Source organism: Danio rerio, chromosome 1 (assembly GCF_049306965.1).
Source record: "Danio rerio strain Tuebingen ecotype United States chromosome 1, GRCz12tu, whole genome shotgun sequence".
In the NCBI taxonomy this organism is placed as follows: Eukaryota; Metazoa; Chordata; class Actinopteri; order Cypriniformes; family Danionidae; genus Danio; species Danio rerio.
In genome coordinates, this window is record NC_133176.1 from 297,501 (window position 1) to 320,662 (window position 23,162).

The window sequence follows — 23,162 nt, forward strand, 5'->3', positions numbered from 1 at the left end:
AAAGCCCAGGCCTGTTCCTGACGAGCAGCAGTGCATGATGGGAAGAGATGGTTTGGGGTGACGGTTAGTTGGAGATGGACGGAGGGAAACCGGCAGGGCAGCTGTACTGCTCAAGCCTGAATCTCCAGCTGGAACTAAATTTTGAGTTGTGGGCGGGGTTTATCATTGAGCTCCGCCTCTCCTTTCACTAACAGCTGGAGGGGTGTGGCTAAGCATATTTCACTCAGAGTCACACTGACGTCCTCACAGGACTGACATTACTTCAGTTACACAACACAGATGCACATTACAGTGGGCACGGTGGCGCAGTGGTCAGCACTGTCGCCTCACAGCACTCAGGTCACTGGTTTGAGTCTCGGCTGGGTCAGTTGGTGTTTCTGTGTGGAGTTTGCATGTTCTCCCCGTGTTGGTGTGGGTTTCCTCCGGGTGCTCCGGTTTCCCCCACAGTCCAAACACATGCACTATAGGAGAACTGATCAACTACACTGGCCGTATGTATGAGTGTGTGTGTGTGTGAATGAGTGTGTATGGGTGTTTCCCAGTACAGAGTTGCAGCTGGAAGGACATCCGCTGTGTAAAACATATGCTGGAATAGTTGGTGGTTCATGCCGCTGTGGTGACGCCTGATTAATGAAGGGACTAAGCTGAAGGAGAATGAGTGAGTGACTGGATGATATTTACATTAGATAAATTGTGAGGGTTTGATTAAAGATGAGCCAGAATAACAGAATAACAGAATAACAGAATAACAGCGTCTAATATTCATCCATATCAGGATATATGATGATCCATATTCAGATATACGCTGGACTGCTCTACATCACTGTGTCTGAGGGATTGTCATCATCTTGTGTCTGAGTCATATGTAGGTTAGTGTATCTCCATCAGCTCCGTTCAGCCGGTTTCCTCTCTGTCAGCTCTGCTGTGTGTGTGTGTGTGTGTGTGTGTGTGTGTGTGTGTGTTTTGAAGGTTAGCTAGTAGGATGTCATACAGTGCTGGTGTGTTGTTGGTAGTTTTCCTCAGAGTGTGTGTGTGTGTGTGTGTGTGTGTGTGAGATGTGTGAAGGGTGTGGCAGGAGCAGTGTGTGTGATCATATTCTCAGAGGCGTCGCTCGTCTCGGGTTTCCTCAGGTGTATCTTTCACCTCATCATGATGAAGTAAAGGATGTGTTCAGGAAAACACAAGCTCATCTGCCTGATGTGGAGATCACTGCAGCACACCTCAACACACCTCAACACACCTCAGCAGATCCAGCAGAGTTTGCAGTGAGTGGAGCAGTAAACTCTGCCGGGTGCAGTGTGTGTGTGTGTGTGTGTGTGTGTGTGTGTGTGCGTGTGTGTGTGTGTGTGTGTTCTGCTGAATGAGTTCAGTGCTGATTGTGTCCTTGAGGATAAACACAGCCTCGTCACATTACAGCAGCTCCTGTGATTGGATGAACTCTGTTGCCCACGGCAACTGTGTGTGTGTGTGTGTGTGTGTGTGTGTGTGTGGTATTGTCCTGTTGTCAGTGTATACTCTGAGAGATCGCTGTCACACAGTGTCCAGTTCCGCTAACTCTTTTCGTCTGATTGACCATTTTACACTTTAAGCTGTTTTAAGTGCTTCACACACACACACACACACACACACACACACACACACACACACACACACACACACACACACTGCGCCTGTGTTTTACAGGAATGCATAACGGCTAAATCAGATTAGCATAGTTGTTAGCATTAGCCCACATGTCATAATCTCAAACAGACCAAAGCGCCTGATGATGAACACACAGAAACTGACTGATGGAGGCGTGTGTGTGTGTGTGTGTGTGTGTTGGAGGGGGTGTTCATGTTTGTTTGTTTATATTTGTTTGTGTTTGTTTGTTTGTTTTTGTCAGTTAGTTTGTATTTGTTTGTTTGTTTGTGCTTGTTTTTGATAGTTTGTATTTGTTTGCGTTTGTTTGTTTGTTTGTTTGTTTGTTTGTTTGTTTGTTTGTTTGTTTGTTTGTTTGTTTGTTTGTTTGTTTTTGTGTTTGTTTGTGTTATTTGTTTGTTTTTTGTTATTTGTTTGTGTTTGTTAGCTTGTTTTTGTTTGTGTTTGTTTGTGTTTGTTAGTTGGTGTTTATGTTTGTGTTTCTTTGTGTTTGTTTGTTTGTTTGTTTGTTTGTTTGTGCTTGTTTGTTTTTGTGTTTGTGTTTGTTTATGTTTGTGTTTGTTTGTTTGTGTTTATTTGTTAGTTTGTGCCTGTTTCTTTGTTTGTGTTGGTTTGTTTGTTTTTATGTTTATGTTAATTTGTGATTTTGTTTGTTTATGTTTGTCCTTGTTTGTTTGTGTTTGTTAGTTTTTGTTTGTTGATTTGTTAGGTTGTGCCTGATTGTTTGTTTGTTTGTTTATGCTTGTTTTTATTTTTGTTTTAGTTTGTGTTTGCTTATTTTTGTTAGTTTGTGTTTAGATTTGTGTTGTTTGTGTTGTGTTTGTGCTTGTGTTTGTTTGTGTTTATGTTTATGCTTGTGTTTGTGTGTGTTTAATAGTTTATGTTTGTGCTTGCTTGTTAGCTTGTGTTAGTGTTTTTTGTTTGTTTGTTTGTTAGTTTGTGTTTGTGTTTGAATTTGTGTTGCTTGTGTTTGCGTGTGTTTGAATCTGAATGTGAAACTATATTGTGTGTGTGTGTGTGTGTGTGTGTGTCTGTCTGTGTCTGTCTGTGTGTGTGTGCACGCTCCAGCAGATGAACACACACTCCGTCTGATTAATCCAACAGCTGCCAATACACTGAGTGGTTACAGGAAATCTGCTGGGCCATTAGAGTGCGTCTGTCAATCAAACTGACTCTCGACTCCGCCCACCACCAGCATCCAATAGGAAACCAGCAAAATCAGTCCAGACATGCTGGAGAGAGCAGCCGTTGGTGCTGAGAGATGGATGAGCACTGTGGGAACAGTTACAGAGAGCATTCATACACACACACACACACACACACACACCTGCTCTTCTAGTGTTTACACTGTGAGCTGTAGCTCCTCAGCTGTGCGCAGGTTATGTTGTGTGTGTTGTGTGCTCACACTGATGGGGTCAAACTGAAGGGCGTCTAGTCCAGGGGTGTCCAAACAGCTCCAGGAGGGCCGCTGTCCTGCAGGTGTAGCTCCAGCTTGCCTCAACACACCTGCACAGGTGTTTCCGGAAGGCCAGTGAGAGCTGGATCGAGACCCGCAGTAACTCTGCTGAACACTAGCTGGCAGTGAGGTGTTTCTGTTCCTCTGTGTCGAGTTTCTTCGCCGGTGTTTTGTTGTTTCTGAACTCTTCCTGAATGTGTGTGTGTGTGTGTGTCTGTGTGTGTGTGTGTGTGTGTGTGTGTGTGTGTGTGTGTGTGTGTTTTCTTCTTCCTCAGATGGCAGGAGGCCATCCATCTACCGCTGCCGCTCGCCAAACATGGAGGTGTTCAGCTGTTGGTGGCGCCCGGTGGAGAAGCAGAGTAACGTGAGCTACACACTTCTGTACAGCACCGGGTGAGTGCCGCTGCTCTCTCTGGAGGAGGAGGAGGAGGACTATGATGATGATGATGATAATGATGATGATGTGTGTGTGTGTGTGTGTGTGTGTGTGTGTGTGTGTGTGTGTGTGTGTGTGTGTGTGTGTGTGTGTGTGTGTGTGTGTGTGTGTGTGTGTGTGTGTGTGTGTGTGTGTGTGTGTGTGTGTGTGTGTGTGTGTGTGTGTTTCTCAGCAGTGAGCGAGCTCCTCAAGAGTGTCCGGATTACGTGAGCGCAGGCCCCAACAGCTGCTTCTTCGATGCTAAACACACTCAGGTCTGGAAGGTGTACTGCATGAACGTGACGGCACACACTCGCGCCGGGCCCGTCACCTCACACAGATACTGCCTGGACGTGGCTGATATAGGTGACGCTCTACACTAGTAATCCAGCACTAGTAGAATAGAGGACAACACTCATATTAAATACTCATATTCATACTCCAGACACTGTTCATCAGTATACATCATGTACACCAGGGCAGAAGCTGTTCATTTACTGACATTATTAATGTTTTTATTCCTAATATGCTTGATTATTATATATACAGAGCATCCGGAAAGTGTTGACAGCTTCACTGTTTCCACATGTGTTTATGTGACCGTCTTATTCCACAATGGAGTAAACTGATTGATTTCCTCAACATTCTACACACAATCCCCCATAATGACAATGTGGAGAAACAGTTTTTGAAATTGTTGCAGATTTATTACAAATAAAAAGCTGATAAATCAGATGTACATCAGTGTTCACAGCCTTTGCTCAAGACTGTGTTTCTGAGTCTTTCTGAATATGATGCTCGAGCTCTGCACAGCTGTCCTTTGCCGGATCTCTCAAGCTCTATCAGGTTGGATGGGAAGTGACGGTGTACAGCCATCTTCAGATCTCCAGAGATGTTCAATAGGATTTAGGTCTGGGCTCTGGCTGGGCCGTTCCATTGATATGTTGGCGGTGTGCTTTGGGTCATTGTCCTGCTGGAAGATGAAGCGTGGCCCCAGTCTGAGGTGGAGAGCACTCTTGTGCAGGTCTTCATTCAGGATGTCTCTGTACATCGCTGCATTCATCTTTCCCTCTATCCTGACTAGTCTTCCAGCTCCTGCTGCTGAAACACATCCCCACAGCATGATGCCAACACCACCATGCTGCACTGTAGGGATGCTGTTAGCCTGCTGATGAGCGCCGCCTGCTGTTCTCCACACGTAACGCCTGGCGTTCACTCCAAACAGTTCAGTTTGAGTCTCATCAGAGCAGAGAGTTTAGTTTCTGATGCTCTGAGAGTCCTGCACATGGTAAACTCCAGGCGGGGAGTGTCTTCCGTCTGCCCGCTCTACCATACAGATGCCTGATTGGTGGATTGCTGCACAGATGGTTGTCCTTCTGTAAGGTTCTCCTCTCTCCACAGAAGAACGCTGGAGCTCAGACAGAGTGACCATCGGGTTATTGATCTCCTCCCTGACTGAGGCTCTTCTCCCCGATCACTCAGCTTAGATGTCCGGCCAGCTCTAGGAAGAGTCCTGCTGGTTAAACATCTTTCCTTTGTCTTCATGCTTGGTTTGTTTAACTCTTTTCCACATGGTCATTGTGGGGGATTGTGTGTAGAATGTTGAGGAAAATCAATCAGTTTAATCCATTGTGGATAAGGCTGAAACATAAGCACATGTGGGAAACTGAAGCGCTGTCAGTACTCTGGGATGCTCTGTATGTTTGTTTTTCCAGTGTAGAGGAGTTACCGGACCGTGATAGTGTGGAGTGCTCCTCTAGTGGAGGCAGTGTTTAGTGCAGCAGCTTATATTAGTGTGATGTTTCTCTGGACTGTTATTATGATGCTGCTGTCTTTATTTGAGGTGAATGATTTAAACTCATGTGGTGATGCCGTCAGCAAACACTAACAGTGAGGTAGCCTGATCACACTGCCATAGAAGTAATCTAAATGTAATCCAGAATCAGATTACAATGCCATAGATGTGTAATCTAAGAGCTCATATGACTGACGACAGCTTCTGTCCTGCAGTGGGAGCTGATTAGTCCTCTTCAGTGTGCTTCATATAGAGCATCAGAGCTGACGTGAGGATGTCTGCGAGTGTGCTGGAGACCGAGCGCTGCGTCAGACTGATTGTTCAGGGTGTTTGTTTGTTCGCTGTGTGCTGAGCATGAATATCCCCCAGACACCTGTGTTAATGAGTCCCGTGTGTGTGTGTGTGTGTGTGTGTTCCGCAGTGGAGCCTGACCCACCTTTTAACCTGACCTACACCCTGCTGAATGACTCCACCTGCGGGTCGTCCTGCTCCGTCCTGCTGTCCTGGATGTATCCCATCGCTGCAGAGGTGCACCAGGGCTGGATCACGCTGGTGTACGAGCTGCGGTACCGAAACCTGCTGCAGCCCAACACCTGGAAGGTGTGTGTGTGTGTGTGTGTGTGTGTGTGTGTGTGTGTGTGTGTCTAACAGCAGTAACACTGTAGACGTTGACAGCAGAACCGCATGTGCTTTGTTTTCTGATGATTTGGATGTGAACCCCGTGAGATTAGAGATCAGCCGTGTGGACGGTGTAGATGTCGTCACAGTGGGTTTACATAAAAACCTTTCACAACCCTATTTCTGTGTTTTTCTTGACAAAAGCCTCCTCTAAAAGCCTCTTAAGGCGAGATGCTGATGTGAACTGAGCGCTGTGTGTTTTTAAAGCTTAAAGGTTCAGCAGAGTTTATAGAGTTCAGTCAGACGATAGATCTCCAACACTGTGCCGGACTCTACAGAAGCTGACCACACTAATGCCAAAACACGAAACACTCGACATCAATGTCTAGCGCAAACTGCAGGAAGAACAGCTGCATATCACACTGCTGCATATCACACTGCTGCATATCACACTGCTGCATATTACACTGCTGCATATCACACTGCTGCATATCACACTGCTGCATATCACACTGCTGCATATTACACTGCTGCATATCACACTGCTGCATATCACACTGCTGCATATCACACTGCTGCATATCACACTGCTGCATATTACACTGCTGCATATCACACTGCTGCATATCACACTGCTGCATATTACACTGCTGCATATCACACTGCTGCATATTACACTGCTGCATATTACACTGCTGCATATTACACTGCTGCATATCACACTTTCAGAAACGTCTACACTGCCTGACTAAAGTCTTGTGGAGGATCTCAGCTGTAAGAGCAGCAGATAGTATCTGTTCTTCTAGTTGATGATGTGTGAAAGTGTCAGAAGGTGGATTTCTCTGCTGAATCCTCTGTTGATCTGCATCAATCATCACCAATACTGCAGAAGACCTACTGGAACCAGCATGGAGCAAGATTCACACAGAAATCAGTCAAGTTTGGTGAAAGAGACATCATGGTTTGGGGTCATTCAGTATGGGGGTGTGCGAGAGATCTGCAACATCAACAGCCTGAGGTATCAAGACATCTGTGCTGCCCATTACATTACAAACCACAGCAGAGGGACAATTCTCCAGCAGGATAGCGCTCCTGCTCATACTTCAGCCTCCACATCAAAGCTCCTGAAGGTCAAGCTGCTCCAGGATTGGCCAGCCCAGTTACAAGATATGACCATTATTGAGCTGATGAAGGAGGAGGTGTTGAAGATGAACACAGAGACTCTTGATGAACTCTGGGATCCTGCTGAAGGCTTTCTTCTTCATTCCAGATGACTTTATTAATCAGTGATGTGAGTCATGTCAGAGATGTATGGATGCAGTCCTCCAAGCTCATGATGGAGTCAGACACAATCTTCATTCTGTCTCCACTGCAGCAGGACTTTATATTCTATACTGGACATTATTTCTGTTCAGTGATGACACTTTAGTCTGAGCAGAGTCAGAGCGCACTGTCCTCATCAAATCAGTCAACATCAAGACATGATCAGATTTATTGAGCTCAAATCAGCAGAATCTAGAGGCCTTCACCTTTCATAGAGACACTTCTGACACCAGATCAGCAACTAGAAGAGCAGATAGTATTGGCTAAAGTCTGAGAAGGCCACAAGATTCTGTCAGGGAGTGTATATAGTGAGTTTAGTTCATGCACCCTTCACCTGATTCATATTTTGTGTGTGTGTGTGTGTGTGTGTGTGTGTGTGTGTGTGTGTGTGTGTGTGTGTGTGTGTGTGTGTGTGTGTGTGTGTGTGTGTGTGTGTGTGTGTGTGCGTGCAGGTGAAGGAGCGTCTGCGAGAGCGGCAGGTGGAGCTGTTTGATCTGCCGGTGGGCTCGTATGAGTGTGTGGTGCGCTGCCGCTCCGCTAACAGCAGACACTGGAGCGAGTGGAGCGAACCCATCAACTTTACTGTCAGCGGCAGACCTGTGTCTGGTACATACACACACACACACACACACACACTCACACACACACACATACACACACATACACACATACACTCAAACACACTGGTGTTTGTCTAACTGTGTGTGTGTGTGTGTGTGTGTGTGTGCGTCCCTCAGATCGGATGTTGGTCTTCATCTTCATGTCCACTGTGGCCGCCATGGCCTTCCTCATCATCGGCTGCGGCATCATCCCTCAGGGCAAGAGGTCAGACATCACCTGTAATCTGCTCAGACATCACCTGTAGAGCTCAGATCTGCTCAGACATTTATCATTGCAGATCAGAGAAAACTGATCAGAAAATACTGAAGAAGGAAAATGTGTGCGTGTGTGTGTGTGTGTGTGTGTGTGTGTGTGTGTGTGTGTGTGTGTGTGTGTGTGTGTGTGTGTGTGTGTGTGTGTGTGTGTGTGTTATAGTCTGACTTTTGTCTTTGTATTTTTATTTTGCAGCAGAATTAAAGCCTTTTTCTTGCCACCGATTCCCAAACCGCGCATTCTAGGACTCGAGCCCACACTGCTGAAGGTCAGACTCTCTCTCTCTCTCACACACACACACACACACACACACACACACACATACACACACACACATTTTCTCAAACACATGGCTGTTTCCACTGAGAGGTATGGTACGGTTTGCTTGTAGGTACCTACTGTGAAAACGGCCATAAAAGTGAACCAAACCGTACTGAACTCTACCACTCAGTGTGTGGCCAATACAGTGTGTGTGAATGTGTGTGTGTGTGTGTGTTTCCAGTTCTGTGTGTGTTTGTCTTCCCTTTTGTGAATCCAGAATAAGTCAGCAGCCAGCAGGTGTGCAGTAAAGAATTACAGTTCCTTCATTACATTTACTTGAGGACCGTTGTTGGGTAATGAGTACGTCTTGACTACATTTACAGATGTGTACTCTGACTCCAGTAATTATTAGAGAGAAATCATTACTCTTCTCATTACTCTTGATAATAAATGTGCTTCATATGACTTTAGATATCGCGAGCCGCAGCATTGGAGGGGTTGTGTCGTGTAAGGTTGCTATAGTGACGCGTCTCCCGCTTTCGGTTCGAGGAGCGTGCTGCTTATGTTGGAATGGCGTCGTGGAAGACGTGAGAGTTTATACTGCAGTCACGGCACGGCCATCTGCGGTTCCGAGAGGACGCTCGCGCTGTCTGTGCAGTGAGATTATCAGACCAGCGTTTGGGAAAAGAGCTGTAGTGACGAGTGTTTCCCAAAACACAGAGTGTCTCTCTCGAAGATCCATCGCTTAAACCACGTTAGTTATGCCGTAAAACGCCTATAATGACGCTCTAAACGGGTGGAGGAACTACTTCTGTAGAGAAAAACCCATAACTGCTTTGTGCAAATGATATTGTTTCACACACACACACACACATTTAAACTGAATCCAACATTAGATTGAGTAAGCGCATGCTCTCGCTCTCCACATCAACTGAAATACATGTAAACGGCACATGTAGAGTCTGTGTCTGCTTCACTAATATTATTGAGGACATCACATATTCTATTCTAAAACACTCACTCACAAAAGCTAACACACACTCTAATATCATATAAATAAACAAACAAATGAATAAATAACGCAGCCATTTATTATAATATCAAATGTAATATTCATTATTATTAGAAATGAAAAAAATCATACTTTAATAATAATATTAATGATGAGGATGATGATTATTATTATTATTATTATTAAGCAGGATATTGTTAATTTATTTATTTTTTGAAAAGTCTACTTTTACAATCTGACACTTGTAACCCACAGCAGAATGTTGTAACAGCAGGTCCATGTCATATCCAGCACAGATACTTCATAAATAACCCACTACAACTGAAAATAATTAACATATGCTGTTTGTTTTCACAAGCTTCAGAGACGTGGCGTAAATTCCGCTTGTAAATAATAACTCACCGAGAGCTTTCGCCATGAGGCTGTGTTCAAAATGACATCAATGTTTTTAAAGTGCACTGTGAAGGGAGCACAATAGTCAACATGAAGATCGCTAAACTGAACTGTAAAAACAGCAAATTACAGCTGAGAGAGACGAGCTGAATGCTGTTTTACATTTAATCATTCAAACTTTGAATGTTAGAATGTTCTAAATGAATAGGGCATAGGGGGGATAAGTGGCAATGGAACACAGCCAGGAGCTCTGTTTCTCACTACAGCTGCAGAGGTGTAGCTGCAAAGATGATATCAGACACACACACACACACACGAACACAGATGAAGACACACACACACACACACACACGAACACAGATGAAGACACACACACACACACACACACGAACACAGATGAAGACACACACACACACACACACATGAACACAGATGAAGACACACACACACACACACGAACACAGATGAAGACACACACACACACACACACACGAACACAGATGAAGACACACACACACACACACATGAACACAGATGAAGACACACACACACACACACACACGAACACAGATGAAGACACACACACACACACACACACATGAACACAGATGAAGACACACACACACATGAACACAGATGAAGACACACACACACACACACATGAATGCTTTTTAAAAATCTCAATACTGAGGTGTGTGTAGGATCAAGACTCTGATGATGTGACCTGCTCTGTGAGAGAGTCCGTCATGAGTTTGATCTGGTGGTCTTGACCTGCTGCTCTTCTGTCTGTCCTGCAGAAGGGGAAGATGGAGGAGATCGATCATCATTTCTCCAGTTTTCACGGGTACACACCGCCGCAGTACAGCATGGAGACGTGGTACACGGTGAGTGTGGACGCGTGTGTGGCTCCCAGCGGCGTCCAGAATAAACCAGAGGAGGCGCTGTTCTCCCAGTACGTCACCAGTGTGGACGCTCTGCCGCCTGTCCCGTACTGCCGCACTGACCCCGCCCTCTGCTGTGAGGGACCGCCTTCTGCAGACCCTGGCCCCGCCCAACCAGAGCTCATGTCCTTCACCGGTATGGATTACAGTGTGATTGTAAACTCCGCCCCCAAGCAGCCTCTGTCACATGACTTCTACACGTGTGTGAACGGCGTGACGTCAAGCGGCGCGCTCAACCTGGTGCCCTGCCGGCCCGAGACACAGCTCGGCAAGGGCTACGTGCAGTTCAGGGAGAGCCTGGAGGAGGACGCAGAGAAAAACAGCCAGCTGATGGCGCTGTTGGAGAAGCAGAGGGAGGCGGGGCCTGATGGAGAGGCCAGTGGAGCGGCCACGCCCCTGCTCCCGCCCACAGACTAATCGCTAATCAGGAGCTAATATACGCACATGCGACATACAATCTGTCACACACGCACACACACACACACACACACACACACACACACACGTAACACATATAACTCCCCACACACACTAACATGCACTAACACACTGCTTTGTTTTTGTGAGTTGTGGGGACATTCCATAGGTGTCCGGTGTATTTATACTGTGCTAACTGTATTCCGTCACACTGACCCAACCCAACCCAACCCAACCCGCACATTCTGGGTCATTGAAAAATGGGTTTATTCTTTACCTTCCCCTGTAGTTGCTGTGTCAGTCACAAAACACACACACATTAACTCAAACACGCTGACTAGCATATACACAAACACTAACACACATATGCACACTAAATCAAACACACACTAACCCACACACACACACACACACACTAACTCACTAAAACATACACACACTAACACAAACATGCATATTAACTCAAACACACACACACACACACACACACACACACGCACACACACACTGCTCTGTCCATTTAACATGAAGCAATGGCTGGCCTCAGATGCCAAACACACTGCTCGTGATTTCACTACACACGTCACACACACACACACACACACACACATATACAAACCCTCACTCAAACACATGCACAAACACACCCAATGCAGGAATATTCAGAGAGAGCGGAGAGCTCTTGGCCTCCTCACTGTGAGCCGTCCACCAGACTCCTCCCCCTGCGGATGCGATTGGTCGGAGTTTTGATTACAGGAAAAATTTACAAGCCATGAAAACACAAATATGCACACCACCAAAGACACACGCGGGAGTGTGAACGCGACTGGAGCGCAGGATTACTGATGAACTACAGCAGCGGCCGTGTGTTTAGTGCGAATACACGAATGTAGGATTGTTCAGGCGACACTGCAACAATACTGTAACGACACTGTAACAATACTGTAATGACACTGTAACAATACTGTAACAACACTGTAACAATACTGTAACGACACTGTAACAATACTGTAACAATACTGTAACGACACTGTAACAACACTGTAACAATACTGTAACGACACTAACGATACTGTAACGACACTGTAACAACACTGTAACAATACTGTAACGACACTGTAACGATACTGTAACGACACTGTAACAATACTGTAACCATACTACAACAACCCTAACTCTATTATAACCTTTCTATAACACAGTAGCATTACTGTAATGTCACCGTAGTGCTACTGCAGTGTTACTGTAATTACTGCTATAATGACAATGTAACACTACTGTAATGTCACTAGCTCTACTGTAATGTTATTGTAATGTTATTATCTTGACTAGTATCACTACTGTTATGTTACTGTAACAACACTGTAACATTACTCTATTATTACTGTGATGTTACTGTGACACTCACTGTAACGATACCGTGAACTTACTCTAACGCTGCTGTGATGTTACTTTGATGTTACTCTAATGTTACTGTGATGCTACTCTAACGCTGCTGTGATGTTACTGTAATAGTACTGTGATGTTACTCTTGTGATGTTACTCTGATGGTACTGTGATGTTGCTCTAACGTTACTGTGATTTTACTGTAGCACTGCAGTGATGTTACCCCAGCGTTACTGTGATATTACTCTAATGTTACTGTAATGTTACTGTAATGTTACTGAAATGTTACTGTAATGTTACTCTAATGTTACTGTGATGTTACTCTAATGTTACTGAAATGTTACTCTAATGGTACTGTGATGTTACTCTAATGTTACTGTAATGTTACTCTAATGTTACTGTGATGTTACTCTAACGTTTCCGTGATGTTACTCTAATGTTACTCTAATGTTACTGTGATGTTACTCTAATATTACTCTAATGTTACTGTAATGTTACTCTAATTTTACTGTGATGTTACTCTAATGTTACTCTAATTTTACTGTGATGTTACTCTAATGTTACTCTAATTTTACTGAAATGTTACTGTATTGTTACTCTAATGTTACTGTGATGTTACTCTAATGTTACTGTAATGTTACTCTAATTTTACTGAAATGTTACTGTAATGTTACTCTAATGTTACTGTGATGTTACTCTAATGTTACTGTAATGTTACTCTAATGTTACTGTGATGTTACTGTAATGTTACTCTAATGTTACTGTGATGTTACTCTAACGTTACTGTGATGTTACTCTAACGTTACCGTGATGTTACTCTAATGTTACTCTAATGTTACTGTGATGTTACTCTAATATTACTCTAATGTTACTGTAATGTTACTCTAATATTACTCTAATGTTACTGTAATGTTACTCTAATGTTACTGTGATGTTACTCTAATGTTACTGTGATGTTACTCTAATGTTACTCTAATGTTACTGTGATGTTACTCTAATATTACTCTAATGTTACTGTAATGTTACTCTAATGTTACTGTGATGTTACTCTAATGTTACTGTGATGTTACTCTAATGTTACTGTAATGTTACTGTAATCCTGCAGTGATGTTAGTGTATTGTAAAGACAGATGTCTGATGCAGTTGGTCGTTCCTCATCTGCAGACAGTGCTCCAGCTCATTACAGCCTTTATTTTCTTACAGATATACATCTATAACTCTTCATAAAGCATCAGTCCCTGCGTGGCTGGTTTATCTGCTCCAGTATTCACTCTTTCTTCATGATTATTATGCAGATCTGTGTCGTTCTGGTGTTCTTATTTTATTAGTTAGGTCTCGTTTCGTCGTCCACATAAGTTGAGTAATAGAAACTGGTTTGCAGGCTTTGGCTGTGTTACGTCAGCAGTTGTGAGAGTTCTGTACAGTCTGAAGTGTGTTTATATTCTGGCTGTAGTCCTGGTGCTGGGAGCTCGACTCTGAGTGCGCTTCACCTTCTACATGCTGAGATAGAAACACACGCTTTCATCTTCATTTATTCATCTTTTAGTCGTATAAATCAGGGTTTGGGCGGTGTGTATTAGCAGATCTGCTGGGCTGATTATTGTGTTTTCACCACTTTATGAAGAGTTCTGTCCGCTCACACACACACACACACACACACACACACACACACACACACTCCTGCATTTGACTTCGCTGTTTGTTGTTGTGATGATGCTGTTTCCTGAACACTTTATAACGTCTCGTATATAAGAAATATATTTATAGAGAGAAAATCTATTACTATAATGAGAAGCTGTGTGAGAGAGAACAAGAGAGAGCTTGTGTGTGTGTGTGTGTGTGTGTGTGTGTGTGTGTGTGTGTGTGTGTGTGTGTGTGTGTGTGTGTGTGTGTGTGTGTGTGTGTGTGTGTGTGTGTGTGTGTGTGTACACAGTTGAACCCATGTGCACTGGAGAGACTGCAGCACTGTGTTGTGTGTTCATCATCTGTTCCTCAGCTGTGTGTGTGTATGTGTGTGTGTGTTGTCTGCTGGCTGTGCCTTTACTGGTGTGTGTTTTTCCTGTTGTTTTTACTGTACAAGCACACTTGATGAGCAGTGTTTTCTCCGCAGAGTTCCACATCTGTATATAGAGCGGCTTATACTGTGCAGAGATGCGTGAACACACACACACACACAGAACTGACTCCATGATGTTTTGTATTCTAGATTATTTTTGTGTGTATCCTGTACGCTTCATTTCTCTGCAGATTTGATCATCTGGGGGAAACTCACCTTCCTAAATAAAGCTCAAATTAAGCTCAAACCGTGTGTGTGTGTGTGTGTGTGTGTGTGTCTGTGTGTCTGTGTGTGTGTGTGTAGCAGAGGCCAGCTAGCCCCTTTCACACAGTGACACCGGTAAATATCTGTAAAAATTCCGGAACGTCTTTACCGGCAAGTTAAAAAAGTCGAGGACGTTCACGGATCCATTCCAAAATAGCGGTAAATCCTGACATCATTAAGCAGAAATGAGCTGTAAACGGCTGCGCTTGTGTCTGTAAACATTTGACCACATCACAAACTCTGTGGATGATCAGTATTGTGAACAGCTTTGATGAAAACATGCAGAGGAACACTTTCTCATGTCGAGATGTCCATGAGTGTGTGTGTGTGTGTGTGTGTGTGTGTGTGTGTGTGTGAGTGTGTGTGTGTGTGTGTGTGTGTGTGTGTGTGTGTGTGTGTGAGTGTGTGTGTGAGTGAGTGTGTGTGTGTGAGTGGTTCATCAGACTCGTCTATAGTGTTATGTCAGAGTAATGAGCTGTAACTGAGCACAGGTTAATGGCTTGTTCTCCTCTGCTGCTTTATCAGAGTGTATAACGCAGGTGAACAGCGCCACCTGCTGGCTGAACAGCGCATGCGCACAGCTGAAGAGAACAGCGCCATCTGCAGGCTGAACAGCAGAAGACAGTGCTGGATCCAGCGAATACAGTCATGCATGAATAATAAGTGTGAGATCAGCTGTGAGTCAGTCACACACTGCAGATCATTACAATGATAATAGTGAAAATACTGTAGGATGGCACTGCTGTAGTTTCAGCTCTCGGACACAGTTCAGTTCTGTGAAGCGTTTTCTAGACAAGTAAAATATTATTTCCAGCAATAATGAGTCAAAATGAAGAGAGTTTTACATTAAACAAGCAGAATAATCCGACAATGAGGGAAGAGCAATAATATTATGTTAAAGGGGAAACTTGATCATTTCTCTTCCATCATTGTCGGATTATTCTGCTTGTTTTAATGTTAAACTCTCTTCATTTTGACTCGTTATTGCTGGAAATAACACTAGATTTGCTGCCTGTCTATGAAATGCTTCTTGATTTTAGTATTTGGAGGTATCAGGAGTGTTGTTTGCTGTGTAACTGTAGGATCATGAGCTGATTAACCGTGTAGTTTAGCTGATAGAAGAGTTTATGTTCATCTTGAATGCTGGAAATGCTGATTTGGGTTCACACATGTCTAACTTCAGATCTGACAAATGCGTAGAGAAATAAATATGTGTGAATTAGACTGAAATCTGGACACATTTCAGACAGAAACACCGTCCTCAGAGCTGGAGATCGCTCAGTTTTACTTTACTCTTCAGTGATTTACTGTCAGGGCAGAAGCGCTGTCCCTTTAAGGGCCCCGGGGCCGGCAGACCCCTGATGATGTCACACAGACGGCCCCAAGTGTGAGGAGCCTCAAACACACACACTCACACACTCTCTCAGAGCGACAAGACGGAGCCGCAGATGAGCAGGTCAGTGGACACCATATCTGAAACACCACACACTGATCAGGGGACTTTACACTCACCTGCTGCACTTTTACATGTGTGTGTGAGACTTTGTGTGTGTGTACCTGTGTATGAGTGTGTGTGTGTGTGTGTGTGAGAGAGAGTGTGTGTGTGGTTCTGTATGTGTTTTTGTGTGTGTGTGTGTGTTGACCTCCCTGTTCTAGACGAATCTCAGCAGCTGACACACTCTATATATAGACACTCATTCTTGTGCTCAGTCAGACACACACACACACACACACACACACACACACACACCACACACACACACACACACACACACACAGAGAGAGAGACCCAGTCAACCTGTTGTTGTTGTTGTTGTTGTTGTTGTGAATTGTTTATGTGCTGTATTCCCACATCTTGACTGAGTGTTATCAGAGTATTCTCTCAATATTGTGTGTCTTTTACTGTAGATTAGGATTAGAAAATGTTATTTTGGTCTTTGTGTGTTTTGGACACACACACTAGCAGTCTAAAGTTTGGCTGTATATGCTTTTTAAATGTGTATAATCAGCTTCTCCTGCTCTGAGTGTATTTCATCATGAACACAGCGCAGGTTGTAGAGTAGTGATCTGGTATTGCTGTATAAAATAACTGCTCAACAGTAGATTATACTTTAATTTAATCATTTATTCCAGTGATTTAATGATGAATGATCAGCTTCATGACTGCAATCTTCATGATCCTTCAGAAATCACTCTAATATTCATGATTATTATTGTTGTTGTTATTATTAATGTATAGTAATAAAAGCAATAAGGACTGGAGAAATCATTTCAGTTAAAACTACATACAGTGATAAATAAATAAATAAATAAATAAATAAATAAATAAATAAATAAATAAATAATAAACAATATTTAACACTTAATAAACGCCGCCTTGGTGAACAGAATATTTTTATTAAAATAAAAAACATTAAACACAGACTGACCCCAAACTTGTGACCGCTAGAGTGTTTATAATGGAGTGTTATTAGTAATGTGAGCGTCAGTTTGAGCTCAGATGAATAACTGAGTTATTTTAAACATTAGCAAACGTTCATAACCCAAACCCATCATCATGTGACGCTCAGAGTAAAGCAGCGCTCACTCACAGATGAACACACTCTCCCTCCACCCACTGCAAACCTGGATCTGGAGTTTCTGTCCTCTGCTGAACACTAAAGAGGATATTTGGAAGAATGTTGGAAACCGATAACCACTGACTGTTGACCGGTTGATTTGATTTAGATAGAAACTAAATGTTAAACAAATGTTAAAGTGTTTGTGAAAGTCTCTCTCTCTGTCTCTCTCTCTCTCTCTCTCTCTCACTCTCTCTCTCTCTCTCTGTCTCTCTCTCTCTCTCTCTCTGTCTCTCTCTCTCTCTCTCTCTCTCCATCAGTGATGGCGTCGTCTGTGGAGGATCAGCAGCTCCAGCAGGAGGAAGCAGAGAGTGTTAAAGATGTGCAGTCACATTACCTGCGCTGTCCTTCACCCAGGTACATACACACACACACTCACACATGCACACACACACTCACAAACACACATGCATGCACACACACTCACACATATGCAGACACAGCTTACACTCTTCAAATGTTCTGACTGTGTTGTGTGTGTGTGTCTGTGTGTGTGTGTGTGTGTGTGCAGTTTCTCCATGATGTCAGACCGTTTCTCCACGGTGTCGGACCGGTTCTCTGTCATCTCGGGTTCTGAAGCTGAAAGCATCTTCATGGAGCCCATTCACCTGTCGTCCACCATCGCTGCCAAGAAGATCATCAGTGAAGGTGTGTGTGTGTGTGTGTGTGTGTGTGATACTGAGCATGAGGTGTCTTTATAACCCAGGAGTAATCTGTGGTCTGGGGTTGCCAGGTGTGTGGTTTTCCAGCAGTATTGAGCTGTTTAACCCTTCGCCTCGGGCTGCTTTTTGATTTTATGTTTAATGTTTTACCATCTCATCAATAATGTTTACATGCACTGAGAAATCCAGTCCCACACTCATATTAATGAAGACAGAATCTTCATCATCACTAATATAAAGCGATTAGCTCACATTAAAGCATGCATGACGCACACACCGGTGTAAAACATGTGTGAATGAACAAGAGTGGCGGATATTATTATTATTATTGTGCTTATGGCATACATTAAACTGCCACTGGTGTGTGTGTGTGTGTGTGTCCTCAGAGCTGCCGCCCAGACCCGCTCGCGTCTCCTCACCCCCGGACAGCGCTCTGGAGCCGGCGCAGCAGCTGATGGTGGAGGATCTGTACTCCAGGGTGCAGGAGCTGCTGGACGAGCGCAGCCTCTATAACACACCCTGCGTGCTGGACATCCAGAGGGCGCTGCTGCGAGACCGGCTGGAGGCGCCGCTCAGCCCTGTGGACGAGGTGTGGCCGAATGTGTTCATCGCTGAGAAGTGAGTCTCACACACACAGAGAGACTCACACACACACACTCACACACACACACACACACACACACACACACACACACACACACACACACACACAGTGAGGACACTACTGTTTTTCTCTCAGTTGTATGGTGGTGTCTGTGGCCTGACCCTAGCCCTAACCCAAACCTAAACCAACCCTCACAGAAACAGCTGCTCATCATCAGACACTGAGAAACACACACAGGAACAAAAGCTCAGAGTCAGCAGTTCTCCATGTTTGGGTGTGCTGCTCGTTTACCCGAGCACTGTTGGGAACAGCACAGGAGTGTGTGGAGGTAAATTACAGCATTGCAGTGTGTATTAATCTGACTATTGGGTGTTTCCCGCTGTGTCCTGCAGGTCAGTGGCTGTGAATAAAGGCCGTCTGAAGCGTCTGGGCATCACTCATGTGCTGAACGCGGCTCACGGTACGGGTGTCTACACCGGCCCGCTCTTCTACTCCGGCATGAACATCCACTATATGGGCATCGAGGTGGACGACTTCCCGGACGCAGATATCTCCCCTCACTTCCGCTCGTGCGCAGAGTTCCTGGACGACGCTCTGCTCACACACAGGGGTGAGGAGTGTGTTCATTGCTGCGCTGACAGGAAATGAAGCTGCTGGATGAATGTTTAGACTATTGTAAAGTATAAAAACACCACAGTCAGAGTTGGGGAAACTCACGTCTGTTAGTAATGCAGTGCAGGTTACTCCTCTAAAGTGACTAGTTGTGTTATGTTACTTTACAGTATACGGTTGTAATGCATCACGGTAGTTTTGAGTCACTCTTGCCGTGTTTTTCTCACCTTTACTGATGCTTGAGAAGCTGCAGGGTTGTTTTCTTCTTGATTCTAATAGAGGAGCTCTGTAATGAGTGTGAAAGAGGTCAGCTAGTGAGTGCTGTGTGGGTAAACCTCACTCCTCTGACCTCTAAAGGTGCTCTGGCGACAGACGCTAGCGGTCATGGTTTTTAGCCTCTTTGGTAGAGCAATCGACTCCCATGCAGAAGGTCGCCGGTTCGATTCCAGCTCAGAGCGGGTTGGGTGGTGTAGGACCGGCTGGGTTACATGAGCAACTCTGAGAGAAATAATCTATATTGATAAGCTCTTTCTGTCTGTGATAAACTGCAGATGAACTCAGCGGCCTGGACTCCATCACGGCTCACGTATTATTTTTAGCTGTAGTGACACAGAAGCTCTTCACAACTGTATAAACTAGCACACAGAGTGGAGAAAGAGCCAGTTACAGCAGGTAGAACAGCATCAGCTTCACTTTAGAAATATTGTAGTCAATTATAGTAGATAGGGTTAAAGCATACCGTGATGTCTGATATACTGTATTTATTATAGTACCTACAGCTCTTTATTAATGAAGGGTTAATACTCAGTGCATAGCAACTGTAGAATCACCATGACAGAGCAGTTACTGTGTGTTACCATAGCAACTGTAGAATCACCCCAACAGGTCAATTACTGTAGTTGTTGTTACCATAGCGACTGTAGAATCACCACAACAGACCAATTACTGTAGTTGTTGGAATGTGTTGTCCCAGTGAAGCAGGAAGGGCTGATGTAAACTTTCAATCTGGCTAATTTGACAGGATTATGATGATTATCTCCTCCTGTCCTGCAGGTAAGGTGCTGGTGGACTCGATGATGGGCGTGAGCCGGTCTGCGGTGCTCGTAGCTGCTTACCTGATGATCTTCCAGAACATGAGCATCATGGAGGCGCTGCTGGAGATCCGGAAGAAACGAGCCATCAGCCCCAACGAAGGCTTCATAAAGCAGCTGCGGCAGCTCAACGAGACCCTAATGGAGGAGCGGGACGAAGACGATGACGAGACGCTCAGCCAGTGCTCTGTGATCGACGCCCGCGGCCGGCTGGAGGAGCAGGAGAGTGTGTTCGGGGTGAAGGCGGACTCCATCATGGTGGAGGAGGAGGAGGATGGAGGAGGCAGCGTGATCAGCAGTGTTGCCTCTTCAGCTGCCGCCGCCGCTCTCCGAGCTGGAGTTCAATGTGGATCCCAGCAACCCAACATGCAGCAGCCAGCAGACCAGCCCTCGCTGCCGGGACAGACCCGCGAAGATGAGGATGGGGATGTGGACCGCATGATCCTTGAGTGGCAGAAGCGCAATGAGAAATACCAGAGTGAGGACTGGTGGGAGGCGCAGCTGCTGTGCGAAGATGAAGATGACGGAGAGGATAAGACACAGCGCGCCGTCCGGCCAGACGACCTGGAGAGTGTGACTAGTGAGGATGTGCGGATGGTGAAGGAGCGCATCGGGCGGCGTCCCCGCAGAGCTGCATCACTAGCCGGATCCACTTCCAGCTGCAGCAGCTACGTAGACCTGTGGAAGCAGCGGCTGCAGGAGCTGGAGGAGCAGGCGGCTGCACGACACCGCCTCCAAGACCAGGACACCAGCAGCGAAACACAACAAAAGAAGATCGACGACGATGTGCAGAGCATCCTCTCCGACAGCAGCTCTATGTACAACTTCTGCAAGAAGAACAAGGAGAATCTAACACCTCTGGAGAGATGGAAGATCAAGCGCATTCAGTTCGGCTGGAATAAGAAAGAGAACGCAGAGAACGGAGAGCAGAGCGAGGCTGAACCGGCGGCAGCTCCTGATCTGGAGGACGTCAACCTCACAGCCTATCAGACCTGGAAGCTAAAGCAGCAGAAGAAGCACGGCGGTGAAGAGAACAAGGAGGAGATCCTGCAGATGAGCCGAGGGGAGGACACGGCCACCGCCAGGAGGCGGCAGCGGAGGGAGGAGGTGCTGGAGCGCAGCCGCAGGAACCTGCAGGAGAGCCAGTCAGTATGTGGCTGGGAGACCGAGAGCGCTCTGAGCTCCAGCATCCCACTGTCTGCATTCTGCGCCGGAGCCTTTCCATCCGCCAGCGTCTGCGGAGACGACAGCATGTCTGTGCTGAGCGGGAGGTCCTCAGTGCTGTCAGGGCGAAGCACTCGATCTCTACCTCCTGCTGTCCTGGAGACTCCTGCACCACCCACTCCGGTGCTCGGGCCTAACGGAGAGCAAATGGTGAACATCGCCAACATCCAGAACTGGATCGCCAGTGTAGTGAATGAGACGCTCCAGCAGAAGCAGACGGAGATGCTGATGGGAGCGAGTGTCGCCCCGTCCCGAGCCGGATCCGTGTTCAGTGCTGGACGAGGAGTGGATGATGATAAATCCTCTGTTCTCAGTGGACTATCGGCCTCCACTGGACTGTCCCGCAGTAGGGCTGAATCTGTGGTGTCTGTGGGAGCGAAGGCCCGGTCAGTGCTGTCGGCCGCAGGTAGAGCTGAATCTGTGTTTTCTGCTGGTGGAGCATCTCAGCTGTCCTGTGGCTCGCGCAAAAGCAAGATTACCACCACAAGTGTGCCGCTGTACAGCCTCTTCCAGGACCAGGTGAACCTCCACAAGCTGGACACCATGGAGAAGGAGATCAAATCTGACATGCGGGACAAGATGGCCTCATACGAGATCAAGAAGATCACAGAGGACAACAAGCGCAGCACACTGTACAAGAAGAAAAAGCCAAAGGAGGATGACGAGGATGTAGATATAGCCAAGTCCAATGGGTTAGAGGAACTGGAAGCCCGTACTTGTGAGAAACCAAAACCCAAAAGAGATTACGGGCGTTCAGGAATACTGAACCTTCCGGCGTCAGCCAACAACCCGACCAGCAGCATCGATGAGTGGCTGGAACACGTCAGACCTCCGTCCAGCAAACCCAGAGTTTACGATGGCGACAGTGGTCCCATACGCATGTCTCGGCCAGCCTACGAGGAGCTGCAGGAACCTTCAGGGCTGGACTTTACGAGTCGCAGGAGCTCCGTTTCAGTAGAGGTGGATGAAGAGGAGGATTACAGCTTCAGGTTTTCCTCCAGGAATTGTGCTGATGATGATTTGGATCCAGAGTTGAGCTACTCGTCTCGCAGATCTCCGTCCTTTAACGGTTTAAGCGAATCTACGAGTTTCGCAAGCAGGAGGTCTTACTCTAGATATGAGGACGAGGAGCGGAGCAGCTTCCAGAACCACTCCATCAAGCAGAAATCATCGGTGTATGAGGACTCTGGGAGGACTGCTGGATCCAGACGGGACGAGGAGGAAGATGAGGAAATATCTGCGTTTATTGCTCAGATTAAACAGAGGGCGAGAGCGAGAGTCGCGGAGGAGATGGAGGACGATGAAGTGCTGACCGCATGGAGGAAGCAGGAAGAGTCAAAGTCACATGATCACAAATAATGCCAAATGATTTATTAAATCACCATCTGTGCCAGAAAAGATAAAGTTGTCATAATGTGTATAGATTAGGGCTGCAGAATACATTGAAGAGTTCACGACAATAGATTATGCAGAGAAGTGCAATAAATAATGTTCATTTCA

At 45.6% G+C, this 23,162-nt stretch overlaps 2 protein-coding genes across 5 annotated transcripts in view; both read left to right on the forward strand.

The window, feature by feature from the left end:
- crfa4 (cytokine receptor family, class I receptor 4) overlaps window positions 1-13,797 on the forward strand; it is a 30,066-nt gene extending 16,269 nt beyond the window's left edge. Inside the window, exons 3-9 of one of the 4 annotated variants that reach the window (XM_073949268.1) lie at window positions 3,373-3,490; window positions 3,706-3,878; window positions 5,729-5,907; window positions 7,701-7,854; window positions 7,986-8,073; window positions 8,317-8,389; window positions 10,585-13,797. In XM_073949268.1, coding sequence (XP_073805369.1) covers window positions 3,373-3,490; window positions 3,706-3,878; window positions 5,729-5,907; window positions 7,701-7,854; window positions 7,986-8,073; window positions 8,317-8,389; window positions 10,585-11,145 — 1,346 coding nt within the window. In that variant the 3' untranslated portion in view covers window positions 11,146-13,797. The remainder of the gene's footprint in view (window positions 1-3,372; window positions 3,491-3,705; window positions 3,879-5,728; window positions 5,908-7,700; window positions 7,855-7,985; window positions 8,074-8,316; window positions 8,390-10,584) is intronic. The other 3 variants (XM_073949270.1, XM_073949269.1, XM_073949272.1) reach the window with 3 other exon arrangements.
- Window positions 13,798-16,242: 2,445 nt separating this feature from the next.
- dusp27 (dual specificity phosphatase 27) lies at window positions 16,243-23,162 on the forward strand. Its single transcript, NM_001386660.1, has 6 exons — window positions 16,243-16,307; window positions 17,730-17,826; window positions 17,981-18,117; window positions 18,518-18,749; window positions 19,128-19,345; window positions 20,401-23,162. Exons 2-6 carry the CDS (start codon window positions 17,732-17,734, stop codon window positions 23,019-23,021), a joined length of 3,303 nt encoding a protein of 1,100 aa, NP_001373589.1. The 5' UTR covers window positions 16,243-16,307; window positions 17,730-17,731; the 3' UTR covers window positions 23,022-23,162.